The sequence below is a fragment of the Anomaloglossus baeobatrachus genome, chromosome 9 (genome assembly GCF_048569485.1).
Source record: "Anomaloglossus baeobatrachus isolate aAnoBae1 chromosome 9, aAnoBae1.hap1, whole genome shotgun sequence".
Taxonomy (NCBI): Eukaryota; Metazoa; Chordata; class Amphibia; order Anura; family Aromobatidae; genus Anomaloglossus; species Anomaloglossus baeobatrachus.
The window spans coordinates 200,648,801-200,661,832 of record NC_134361.1 but is presented as its reverse complement, the minus strand read 5'-3'; the positions used below and the strand labels follow the sequence as shown (position 1 = coordinate 200,661,832).

The 13,032-nt window shown below is 47.1% G+C and overlaps 1 protein-coding gene across 1 annotated transcript in view; it reads right to left on the bottom strand.

The window, feature by feature from the left end:
- The window catches only part of HSD17B10 (hydroxysteroid 17-beta dehydrogenase 10), a 14,381-nt gene extending 6,150 nt beyond the window's left edge, over positions 1-8,231 (bottom strand). Inside the window, 2 exon segments of the mRNA XM_075322866.1 lie at positions 7,452-7,616; positions 8,143-8,231. Coding sequence (XP_075178981.1) covers positions 7,452-7,616; positions 8,143-8,166 — 189 coding nt within the window. The 5' untranslated portion in view covers positions 8,167-8,231.
- Positions 8,232-13,032: the final 4,801 nt, after the last annotated feature.

Sequence of the window (13,032 nt, the reverse complement as noted above, 5' to 3'; positions counted from 1 at the left end):
CCCCGCATACAGAGCCGTTGCCCGCTGGTTGGATCGGATCCAGTAGCAAACAACTTTTTTGAAGAAAAAAAAAAAAAATGTATTGTCACAGAATCAGTGTTTTTTTTTAACATTGGAGTCTATGGAGAACGGATCCGTTAACTGAATCCTATTTATCCATCTGCTCAGGGTCAGGGGCGTCATTGGTTGGGGGAATTATTATTATTATTTATTATAGCGCCATTTATTCCATGGCGCTTTACAAGTGAAAGGGTATAGGGTCATTCCGTGTCAAGTGGACCAGTTTTAAAATCGTCCCCACAAGTTGAGACATTTTTGAAATTTTTGTACTGGGCTGCAGATCCATCGCTGAAGTAGTGGATATGATGAATCCCATAGATGAGAGTCTGGAGATACTCCACAATTACTGTTAAGAAAGTGTGGACTGCAACAAGGGTGTCAAATGACCCTTCATCTTTCATTGCAAATTCAGCAACAATTCCAGACCACTTACTTAGACTGAACATTATGGCTTGGGAACCAACAAAAGATCCCCAATATTAGGCTTGGGATCCTAGGCAAAGACACCCACCCTTAGGCTTCGGAACCTGCGATAAAGAGACCGCCCGCGGCTGGCCTTGCACGGCTATCGGCCATGGCTCCCTAGGCGATGGGGCTGCCAATTCTCGAAAGACAGCATTATTACAATTCTTAATAGGATTATAAGACCAATTCTTAGGGAATTGGTTGAGGTATAACCACCATGGACCAACGCAAGGGTTTGAATAGTGCAGTTATTCATTGCGTATTAATAAATAACACCATGTTCAGTGGCATTTTTCTTTTCTTAAACTGACAGACTGCAAAAAAAAAACCAATGATCCTTGTAGAGAAAAATGTGCTCTTTCTAATATCAGAATTAATATATTTTAGGGGGACCCTTTTTTGGGAAATTTGACCTAAAAATAGGTAAAATTCGTTTTTTTAAGTTTTTCATCATATGTGGTGTGAATATTTCCACAAATACATATGCTGTGACCGTGATATTGCAGCAATGCAAAGTCATGAAGATGTTTGTTGTACAGGGCAAAGCAGCAGTTACTATTGGTTTTTGGTCTTGAGTTATATATGGGCAAAGTTTGGCATAAATGTTATGCGAGGCGTTTTACAAGCTACTTTGACACAAAATTGCGGCAGAAATATTGTTTTGTCATAGCCGGTAATAATTTTATCGTGTTTAGCAGCAAAAGTTGAGCTAGTATGCCAAATTTCAGCATCATAGCCAGTATAGACCTCTAATGGCTATGTGCCAAAGTTTGCAAAATCCTCTTAGCTGAAGCCGCAGGCTTGGGGGGGGCCTCCAGTGAAAGGTCAGCAGTGCCCAATGTATGTGAGATCTGGCCCTAAAAATTACAGAACCTCTTTTCAAACATACATGTACATCCTTATAGATTTTCAGCAAATCGGAGAACGTCGAGTGGGGACCACTGGTCCACTTGACATGGAATGACCCTATACGTACAACAATCATTAACAGTACAGGACAGACAGGTACAGGAGGAGAGAGGACCCTGCCCGCGAGGGCTCACAGTCTACAGGAGAGAGGACCCTGCCCGCGAGGGCTCACAGTCTACAGGAATGGGTGATGGTACAATAGGTGAGGACAGAGCTGGTTGCGCAGTGGTCTACTGGGCTGTGGGCTATTGTAGGTTGTAGGCTTGTTGGGTCTTGAGGTTCCTCTTGAAGCTTTCCACGGTAGGGGAGAGTCTGATGTGCTGAGGTAGAGCGTTCCAGAGTATGGAGATGCACGGGAGAAATCTTGTACGCGATTGTGGGAAGAGGAGATAAGAGAGGAGTAGAGAAGGAGATCTTGTGAGGATCTGAGGTTGCGTGCGGGTAGGTACCAGGAGACTAGGTCACAGATGTAGGGGAGGGGGGGGGGTGGGGGACAGGTTGTGCATTTGAATGTAGGGGCATCATTGGTTGGGGGGGGGGAACGCAGGGGCGTCATTGGTTGGGGGGAAGCGCAGGGGCGTCATTGGTTGGGGGGAAGCGCAGGGGCGTCATTGGTTGGGGGGAAACGCAGGGGCGTCATTGGTTGGGGGGAAGCGCAGGGGCGTCATTGGTTGGGGGGAAACGCAGGGGCGTCATTGGTTGGGGGAAACGCAGGGGCGTCATTGGTTGGGGGGAATTATTATTATTATTTATTATAGTGCCATTTATTCCATGGCGCTTTACAAGTGAAAGGGTATAGGGTCATTCCATGTCAAGTGGACCAGTTTTAAAAATCGTCCCCACTCGACGTTCTCCGATTTTGCTGAAAATCTATAAGGATGTACATGTATGTTTGAAAAGAGGTTCTGTAAATTTTAGGGCCAGATCTCAAATATATTGGGCACTGTTGACCTTTCACTGGAGGCCCCCCCCAAGCCTGCGGCTTCAGCTAAGAGGATTTGGCAAACTTTGGCACATAGCCATTAGAGGTCTATACTGGCTATGATGCTGAAATTTGGCATACTAGCTCAACTTTTGCTGCTAAACATGATAAAATTATTACCGGCTATGACAAAACAATATTTCGGCCGCAATTTTGTGTCAAAGTAGCTTGTAAACGCCTCGCATAAAATTTATGCCAAACTTTGCCCATATATAACTCAAGACCAAAACCCAATAGAACTGCTGCTTTGCCCTGTACAACAAACATCTTCATGACTTTGCATTGCTGCAATATCACGGTCAAAGCATATGTATTTGTGGAAATATTCACACCCACATATGATGAAAAACTTAAAAAAAATGAATTTTACCTATTTTTAGGTCAAATTTCTCAAAAAAGGGTCCCCCTAAAATATATTCTGATATCATTAGAAAGAGCACATTTTTCTCTACAAGGATCATTGGGTTTTTTTTTTTGGAGTCTCTCCATTTAAGAAAAGAAAAAATGCCACTGAACATGGTGTTATTTATTAATACGCAATGAATAACTGCACTATTCAAACCCTTGCGTTGGTCATGGTGGTTATACCTCAACCAATTCCCTAAGAATTGGTCTTATAATCCTATTAAGAATTGTAATAATGCTGTCTTCCGAGAATTGGCAGCCCCATCGCCTAGGAGCCATGGCAGATAGCGTGCAAGGCCAGCCGCGGGCGGTCTCTTTATCGCAGGTTCCGAAGCCTGAGGGTGGGTGTCTTTGCCTAGGATCCAAGCCTAATATTGGGTATCTTTTGTTGGTTCCCAAGCCATAATGTTCAGTCTAAGTAAGTGGTCTGGAATTGTTGCTGAATTTGCAATGAAAGATGAAGGGTCATTTGACACCCTTGTTGCAGTCCACACTTTCTTAACAGTAATTGTGGAGTATCTCCAGACTCTCATCTATGGGATTCATCATATCCACTACTTCAGCGATGGATCTGCAGCCCAGTACAAAAATTTCAAAAATGTTCTCAACTTGTGCCACCACAATGCCGATTTCAATATCAGCGCTGAATGGAATTTTTTTGGTACCAGTCATGGAAAGTCGCCCTGTGATGGGATTGGAGGGACAGCAAAGAGGTTGGCAGCTCGTGCCAGTCTTCAACGCCTAACTGAAAACCAAATACTGACCCCGGTGGATTTATTCAACTTTTGCAACGAGCAACTGCATGGAATCAAGTATTTTTTTTTTTTTGTTCCAAAAGAAAAAAATTGACGAATTACGGGTAGTTCAAGAGGAAAGGTTCAAAGATGGACATACAATTGCTGAACAAGAGAAAAGCACCAGTTTGTGCCAATTGATGACAAAAAGATTCGCATTTCAAGGGTGTGAAATGACCCATCATCTTTCATTGCCCATGTAGATAGATCTGTCAGATCAGAAATGCCTTTTGTGCCAATTGCAAACCTCCAGCCAGGGCAGTACATTGCCTGCATTTACGATAGGAACTGGTGGATTGGAAATATTTCTGAAATTTCAGTCGACGACCATGAATGCAATTAATACATTTTATGCATCCTCATGGAGCAGCTTCTTTCACTGGCCTGTGAGAAATGATACATGCGGGATTCACCGAGCAGTCAATCATTGCAATAATTCCAGCACCAGCTGCAACAGCAATGGGCCGACAATACAGCTTCTCTGAACCATTATGTTGCAAATTCAGCAACAATTCCAGACCACTTACTTAGACTGAACATTATGGCTTGGGAACCAACAAAAGATACCCAATATTAGGCTTGGGATCCCAGGCAAAGACACCCACCCTTAGGCTTCGGAACCTGCGATAAAGAGACGCCCCGCGGCTGGCCTTGCACGGCTATCGGCCATGGCTCCTAGGCGATGGGGCTGCCATTTCTCGAAAGACAGCATTATTACAATTCTTAATAGGATTATAAGACCAGTTCTTAGGGAATTGGTTGAGGTATAACCACCATGGACCAACGCAAGGGTTTGAATAGTGCAGTTACCATTCATTGCGTATTAATAAATAACACCATGTTCAGTGGCATTTCTCTTTTCTTAAACTGAGAGACTGCAAAAAAACCTCAATGATCCTTGTAGAGAAAAATGTGCTCTTTCAAATATCAGAATTAATATATTTTAGGGGACCCTTTGAGAAATTTGACCTAAAAATAGGTAAAATTTGTTTTTTTTTAAGTTTGTCATCATATGTGGGTGTGAATATTCCACAAATACATATGCTTTGACCGTGATATTGCAGCAATGCAAAGTCATGTAGATGTTTGTTGTACAGGGCAAAGCAGCAGTTACTATTGGGTTTGGTCTTGAGTTATATATGGGAAAAGTTTGGCATAAATGTTATGCGACGCGTTTTACAAGCTACTTTGACACAAAATTGTGGCCGAAATATTGTTTTGTCATAGCCGGTAATAATTTTATCGCGTTTAGCAGGAAAAGTTGAAGCTAGTATGCCAAATTTCAGCATCATAGCCAGTATAGACCTCTAATGGCTATGTGCCAAAGTGTGCACAATCCTCTTAGCTGAAGCCGCAGGCTTGGGGGGGGCCTCCAGTGAAAGGTCAGCAGTGCCCAATGTATTTGAGATCTGGCCCTAAAAATTTACAGAACCTCTTTTCAAACATACATGTACATCCTTATAAATTTTCAGCAAAATCGGAGAAGGTCGAGTGGGGACCACTGGTCCACTTGACATGGAATGACCCTATACGTACAACAATCATTAACAGTACAGGACAGACAGGTACAGGAGGAGAGAGGACCCTGCCCGCGAGGGCTCACAGTCTACAGGGAATGGGTGATGGTACAATAGGTGAGGACAGAGCTGGTTGCGCAGTGGTGTACTGGACTGAGGGTTATTGTAGGTTGTAGGCTTGTCGGAAGAGATGGGTCTTGAGGTTCCTCTTGAAGCTTTCCACGGTAGTGGAGAGTCTGATGTGCTGAGGTAGAGCGTTCCAGAGTATGGGGGATGCACGGGAGAAATCTTGTACACGATTGTGGGAAGAGGAGATAAGAGAGGAGAAGGAGATCTTGTGAGGATCTGAGGTTTCGTGCGGGTAGGTACCGGGAGACTAGGTCACAGATGTAGGGGGTGGGGGGGGGGAAGACAGGTTGTGCATTTGAATGTAGGGGCATCATTGGTGGGGGGGGGAAAACGCAGGGGCGTCATTGGTTGGGGGGGGGAAACGCAGGGGCGTCATTGGTTGGGGGGGGAAACGCAGGGGCGTCATTGGTTGGGGGGGGAAACGCAGGGGCGTCATTGGTTGGGGGGGGAAACGCAGGGGCGTCATTGGTTGGGGGGGGAAACGCAGGGGCGTCATTGGTTGGGGGGGAAACGCAGGGGGCGTCATTGGTTGGGGGGGGAAACGCAGGGGCGTCATTGGTTAGGGGGGGAAACGCAGGGCGTCATTGGTTGGGGGGGGAAACGCAGGGGGCGTCATTGGTTGGGGGAAACGCAGGGCGTCATTGGTTGGGGGGAAACGCAGGGGCGTCATTGGTTGGGGGAAACGCAGGGCGTCATTGGTTGGGGGGGGAACGCAGGGGCGTCATTGGTTGGGGGGGAAACGCAGGGGCGTCATTGGTTGGGGGGGGGACGCAGGGGCGTCATTGGTTGGGGGGAAACGCAGGGGCGTCATTGGTTGGGGGGAAACGCAGGGGCGTCATTGGTTGGGGGAAACGCAGGGGCGTCATTGGTTGGGGGGAAACGCAGGGGCGTCATTGGTTGGGGGGAACGCAGGGGCGTCATTGGTTGGGGGGGAAACGCAGGGGCGTCATTGGTTGGGGGGGGGGAAACGCAGGGGCGTCATTGGTTGGGGGGGGGGAAACGCAGGGGCGTCATTGGTTGGGGGGGGGGAACGCAGGGCGTCATTGGTGGGGGGGGGGAACGCAGGGGCGTCATTGGTTGGGGGGGAACGCAGGGGCGTCATTGGTTTTGGGGGGGAACGCAGGGGCGTCATTGGTTTTTGGGGGGGGGAACGCAGGGGCGTCATTGGTTTTGGGGGGGAACGCAGGGGCGTCATTGGTTGGGGGAAACGCAGGGGCGTCATTGGTTGGGGGGAAACGCAGGGGCGTCATTGGTTGGGGGGAAACGCAGGGGCGTCATTGGTTGGGGGGAAACGCAGGGGCGTCATTGGTTGGGGGGGGGGAACGCAGGGGCGTCATTGTTGGGGGGGAAACGCAGGGGCGTCATTGGTTGGGGGGGGGAACGCAGGGGCGTCATTGGTTGGGGGTGAAACGCAGGGGCGTCATTGGTTGGGGGGAAACGCAGGGGCGTCATTGGTTGGGGGGAAACGCAGGGGCGTCATTGGTTGGGGGGGAACGCAGGGGCGTCATTGGTTGGGGGGAAACGCAGGGGCGTCATTGGTTGGGGGGGGGAAACGCAGGGGCGTCATTGGTTGGGGGGGGGGAAACGCAGGGGCGTCATTGGTTGGGGGGGGGGAACGCAGGGGCGTCATTGGTTGGGGGGGGGAACGCAGGGGCGTCATTGGGGGTGGGGAACGCAGGGGCGTCATTGGTTTTGGGGGGGAACGCAGGGGCGTCATTGGTTTTGGGGGGGGAACGCAGGGGCGTCATTGGTTTTGGGGGGGACCGCAGGGGCGTCATTGGTTGGGGGGGAACGCAGGGCGTCATTGGTTGGGGGGGAACGCAGGGGCGTCATTGGTTGGGGGGGAAGCAGGGGCCTCATGGTTGGGGGGGGAACGCAGGGCCTCATTGGTTGGGGGAACGCAGGGGCGTCATTGGTTGGGGGGAAACGCAGGGGCGTCATTGGTTGGGGGGGGAACGCAGGGGCGTCATTGGTTGGGGGGGAACGTAGGGGCGTCATTGGTTGGGGGGGAACGCAGGGGCGTCATTGGTTGGGGGGGATGCAGGGGCGTCATTGCTTTGGCGGGAGGCAGGGGTGTCATTGCTTGGCGGGAGGCAGGGGCGTGATTTGTTTTCAGGGGATGCAGGGGCATCACTGGTTGGGGGGGGGGGCAGAGGCGTCATTGGTTCCTATCTGAACATTTTTACTTACATCTGTAGGGGCAAAGTGGCACTTCTCTCCCAGAGACTGGGCCACGTTCTTCCCATCAGAGCCGGGTAAATCCACAATGACGGCGCTGGCTCCTTGTCGTATTAGCCGCTCTACTGTGGCCCAGCCAAGACCCGAGGCTCCGCCGGTGACAACGCCAACCAGGCCCTGTGTGGGGAAGAAGGAAAAAAATATATACTTAAAAGGGGCGTCCACTCAGTAAAACGTTGGGGTCTCCAAGCCTCGGCAGTTTTGTTCTTGGATGTCACCATTATGCAGATTAGTGGTGATACCCCTGGTGGGCTTGAGGTTTCCCACTCAGTCCAGCTTGTGTCCAGACATCAGGGTCATGTGCTCATTATCATGCACGTTATTTGTTTTAAAGGGCGCTCAGAGCACACTTGTGGGGATGGGGGTGTAATAGAGCCCATTACATGGTACTAGAGGGGTCCCCGCCATCACTGGGCATGGGGCACATGGTGTCCATCACCACCTATCACAGTAAGTGTGGTCTCTGCCTGCTGCCGATCCTCTGTGCATTGCTGCCACCGATCAGGACGTCATGCTGCACAGTGCAGTGATCTGCAGCCTGTGACCGGTGCATGCTGGGAGTTGTAGTTCTCCGCAGCACACACCCTGCTGGAGTATAGCACAGCGCACACTGCGCGTCACCTTCCACCTATCACTCACTCACCTTCAGGCTCCTTAAATTCGCCATGATTCCCCTTAACCCTGGTAAGAACCGTCAGCCAATCATCTGTCAGCAGTCTTTAAGATTTCACCAATGAGACCGGCGGACGACACAGTGGGGTGGGAACTTTTTGATCCAATGAGACCGGCGATGAGTAGGCAGTCAGCCAATAACAGTGAAGCGCTACTTCAGCGGTCAATTAAAGGCCCTGTATGGCACTAATATCTATATACCATGAGGCGGTATTATTTGAGCATTGTATGGCACTAATATCTATACACCATGTGGCGATATTGAGCACTGTATGGCACTAATATCTATAATACCATGAGCGGTATTATTTGAGCATGTATGGCACTAATATCTATACACCATGTGGCGATATTGAGCACTGTATGGCACTAATATTTATACACCATGTGGCGATATTGAGCACTGTATGGCACTAATATCTATACACCATGTGGCGATATTGAGCACTGTATGGCACTAATATCTATACACCATGTGACGATATTAATTGAGCACTGTATGGCACTAATATCTATACACCATGTGGCAGTATTATTTTGGCAGGGTGTGACACTAATATTTTTACACCATGAAACGGTATAATGTGGGTACAGAAGGGCACTTACTGTATCTATAAACTGTGTGGCGGCTTTATTTTGGCACTTTCTGAAACTAAAATCTATACACCATATGGCGGTATTTTGAAATGTTATGGCACTAATATCTATACCATGTGACAATATTATTTGGGCACTGTATGGCACTGATATCTAATATGACCATATGGTGGTATTATCTTAGCATGGTATGCAAACTGATATCTAAATATTATGGTCACTGAATGGCACTTATCTAAATGCCATATAGCAGTATTATTTGGGCCCAGTATGACACTAATATCTATACACCATATAGTGGTATTTTTGGCAATGTGTGGTACTATTATTTATATCTAAACACCTTGTGATATTATTTGGGCATGGAATGACACTAGTATCTATAGACCATTTGACGGGTATTACTTGGGTAACATATGGCGGTATTATCTATAAAAAATGTTAATTATAAACTGCTCCAGGTCTCTCATATTTGAAGGCGTCTTCTCTTCTCTCAACAGCAATTTTCAGATCTCTCCACAGGTGTCAATGGGATTTAGATGCGGACTCATTGCTGCCACTTCAGGACTCTCCAGCGCTTTGTTTCCATCCATTTCTGGGGGCTTCTTGAAGTGTTTGGGGTCATTTTCCTGTGGGAAGACCCATGACCTAGGACGCTCCCCCAGCTTTCTGACACTGAGCACTACATTAGAACCCAAAATCCTTTGGTAATCTTCAGATTTCATGACGTCTTTCACACAGTTAAGGCCCTCAGTGCCAGAGGGAGCAAAACAACCAAAACATCTCTCAGCCTCCACCATTTCTGACTGTAGGTGCTGTGTTCTCTTTCATTCTGTTTTCAGTAGACAGTAGAATGATGTTCTTTACCAAAAATCTCTATCTTGGTCTCCTTTGTCCACATGCTGCTTTCCCAGAAGGATTTTGGTTACTCACGTACATTTTGGCAAACTTCAGTCTAGATTTTTTATGTCTCTGTGTCAGCAGTGGGGTCCTCCTGGGTCTCCTCAATAGCTTTTAATTTTAGTCAGATGTGGATGGATAGTTCGTGCTGACACTGATGCCCCTGAGCTGCAGGATGGCTTGAATGCCTTTGAAACTTGATTGGGGCGACTTATCCACCATCCGGACTCTCCTGTATTGCAACCTTTCATCAATTTTTCTCTGCCGTCTATATCCAGGGAGATTAACTACAGCGCCATGGGATGCAAACGTCTTGATTATGTTGCGCACCATGATCAAAGGAACATCAAGATCTCTGGAGATGGACTTACAATCTTGATATTGTCCAACAATTTTGGTTCTCAAGTCCTCAGACAGTTGTCCTCTCCTCTTTCTGTTCTCCATGCTTAGTGGGGCACACTCAGACACACAATACAAAGAATGAGTTAACTTCTCCCCTTTTATCTGGTTTCAGGTGTGATTTTCATATTGCCCACACTTGTTACTTACCACAGGTGAGTTTGAATGAGCATCACATGCTTGAAACAAAGTTGTCTATATACAAAGTCCTATACTGATAATCTCCTGCTGATAAAACACTGATTTTTGGTATTGTTTACTGTGTGACATGTCCATTGTCCTAAAATATGTTTCCTGATCTATAATTCTTACCTTTTTTTTCTCTTTCTTTGCTCCCTAGGCCATCTTGTAAATTTTAGGTGAAAACTCATCTGAATGCAAATTTTTACAACTTATTTTGTGACATATCCATTGTCCTATAATATTTAATTTTCAGAGAAAAGCTTTGTGTGGCTGTGAGCGAGGTGACTAGTCCAAGAGACGGGTCCTCATAGGCTCCTCCCCACCCACTCAGTCTGGGTGCGAGTGCTTATATATTCATAATTTTACCTCTTTAAAGTCTATTCTGACTCTTGGGATTGGTTTGTTTTGACAACGTGGTCAAGTCTGTGCCCCCCCCCCGAAAAATAATAATAATATTTATTCATTTATATAGCGCTATTAATTCCATAGCACTTTACATACATTGACAACACTGTCCCCATTGGGCCTCACAATCTAGAGTCCCTATCTGTATGTTTTTGGAGTGTGGGAGGAAACCGGAGAACCCAGAGGAAACCCACGCAAACACGGGGAGAACATACAAACTCCTTGCATATGGTGTCCGTGGTGGATTTGGACCCAGGACCCCAGCGCCGCAAGACTGCAGTGCTAACCACTGAGCCACCACAAGACTGAAGTGCTAACCACTGAGCCACTGTGCCACCCATAAATGACAAAGTTTCTCCTGTTGTCATGGGTGTGTCACGCTTGACAGACAGTCCTGTGGTGTCTGGCTGTAGAAGGTCACAGTGTTTGGCTACACAAGCTGCTGTCTGACTTTCCCTTTTTCCATTCTTGGGGTTTATCCCTTTCTCTTTAGGACCTTGCAGATTTCCTCACCTTTTCAGTTATTAATCATCAGTACTTCCCTTTTGTTTTATATACCCCCATTCCCGGTTTTCAGTGTAAACAGTCAGCTTGTATTCATCTGGAGAGACTTTGTTGTTGTTGCTGTCCTCTCTCTGAGTCATCTGTAGATAAGTTATTTGTTCACTTCCCCCTGTTTGTTATTCCTGTGTGTTCTTTAGTACTTAGTGGGGTTGACTAAGTGCTCATCCCATCCATTCCCTACCTAGGGCTCAGTCTAGGGTCAGCCAGGGCCAGGTATCCTGCTTGATACATAGGTGGTGAGGGAATCCAGAGGTCAGCGGTAGGTTTGGTCAGGGGTCACCATCTCCCCCCTTCCCTATACACAGGGTTTCCCTCCCCTTTCGCTTGGTACTTCCCCTTACCTAGCTTTTCACACTAATAGATAAAATTTACCTTGAAAACTGGATGTCGGAGGGGTTTCCCAGACTCTGTTGATGAGGGTTGGTGGGCTTGTGACACCTGGCACCACCGCTGATCAGCAGTAATCAGCTATGGAGGGATCTGGATGTAAACAGTGAGTGGAGCCGACACAGTGCAGCTACAAAGTGAGTGCGACAGTCTAATGTGTAGGAGGCATCGGGGAAGAGAAGGATCAGCCATGTTGGATTTCCAATGGCAGATTCTTTCTATGCGCAGAGATAAACCACGGCCAGGAGTGTGGCGCAGCCCTCATGGAGAACATAGGCCGAGCCGAGTGTTCCTGTGTATGGGGAGGTCGAGAGAGCGAACGATCATTTGTGCAGCAGCTATCTAGTATGGGATTATGAAAACCAGTCTGGTAGATGTGCCCCCCAGGGCTGTGGAGTCGGTAAGCCAAACCTTCGACTCCGACTCCGACTCCTCAAATTCTCTTGCACCGACTCCGGCTCCGACTCCGACTCCTCAAATTCTCTTGCACCGACTCCGGCTCCGGCTCCGACTCCGACTCCTACATATATTGCTTATAGTTAGGTGAAAAATTTATTGTAGTACATGAATATGTGTATGTGAACATTAGACATTTAATAATTTTTATGATACAATAATCAAGATATTTGGATAGAACATAAAATATATTTATTGGATACAACTTTAGAACACAAAAAACTGTAATAAATTGTAAATATGTAATACACTATGTAATATACAGTAGATTACATATATATCTTGTGTATGTATATACACTGTGTATATATATATATATATTACATATTTACAATTTATTAGTTTTTTGTGTTCTAAAGTTGTATCCAATAAATATTTTATGTTCTATCCAAATATCTTGATTATTGTATCATAAAAACAATTAAATGTCTGATGTTCACATTATACTACAATAAATTTTTCACTTAAATATAAGCATTATACTAAATGTTATTATTTAGTAAAATATTCAGCACATTCTGCATTGCACTCCTGTCCCCAATTTATTATATATTTTAGGAGTCGGAGTCGGTGCATTTTATACCGACTCCAACTCCGACTCCGACTCCACCAAAATGAGCTCCGACTCCGACTCCACGACTCCGACTCCGACTCCACAGCCCTGGTGCCCCCGATGACTTCTATGGGAAAGCCCTAAGTGCGTGCTCTGTGATCTATGCAGAGGTCACTGTGTAGCGCCCAGAGAGGAGGGTACGCAGTCCCGGGCGGTAACAGATGGGAATGTCACTCTGGTGGCCGTTTCTCGGTCCCGTGCTCCGGGCCCCTTTTGTAATGGGGGGTATTTACAGGGGAGTTAAGAGTTTTTGTCATGTGACGTCACCTGCGGGTTGCGGTTAATGATGGAGAACCGCCGCTGGTTAATGTAGGTACTCCCAGGGCTGGTGGTAATAGCAGCTGTGGTGTTAGGCCC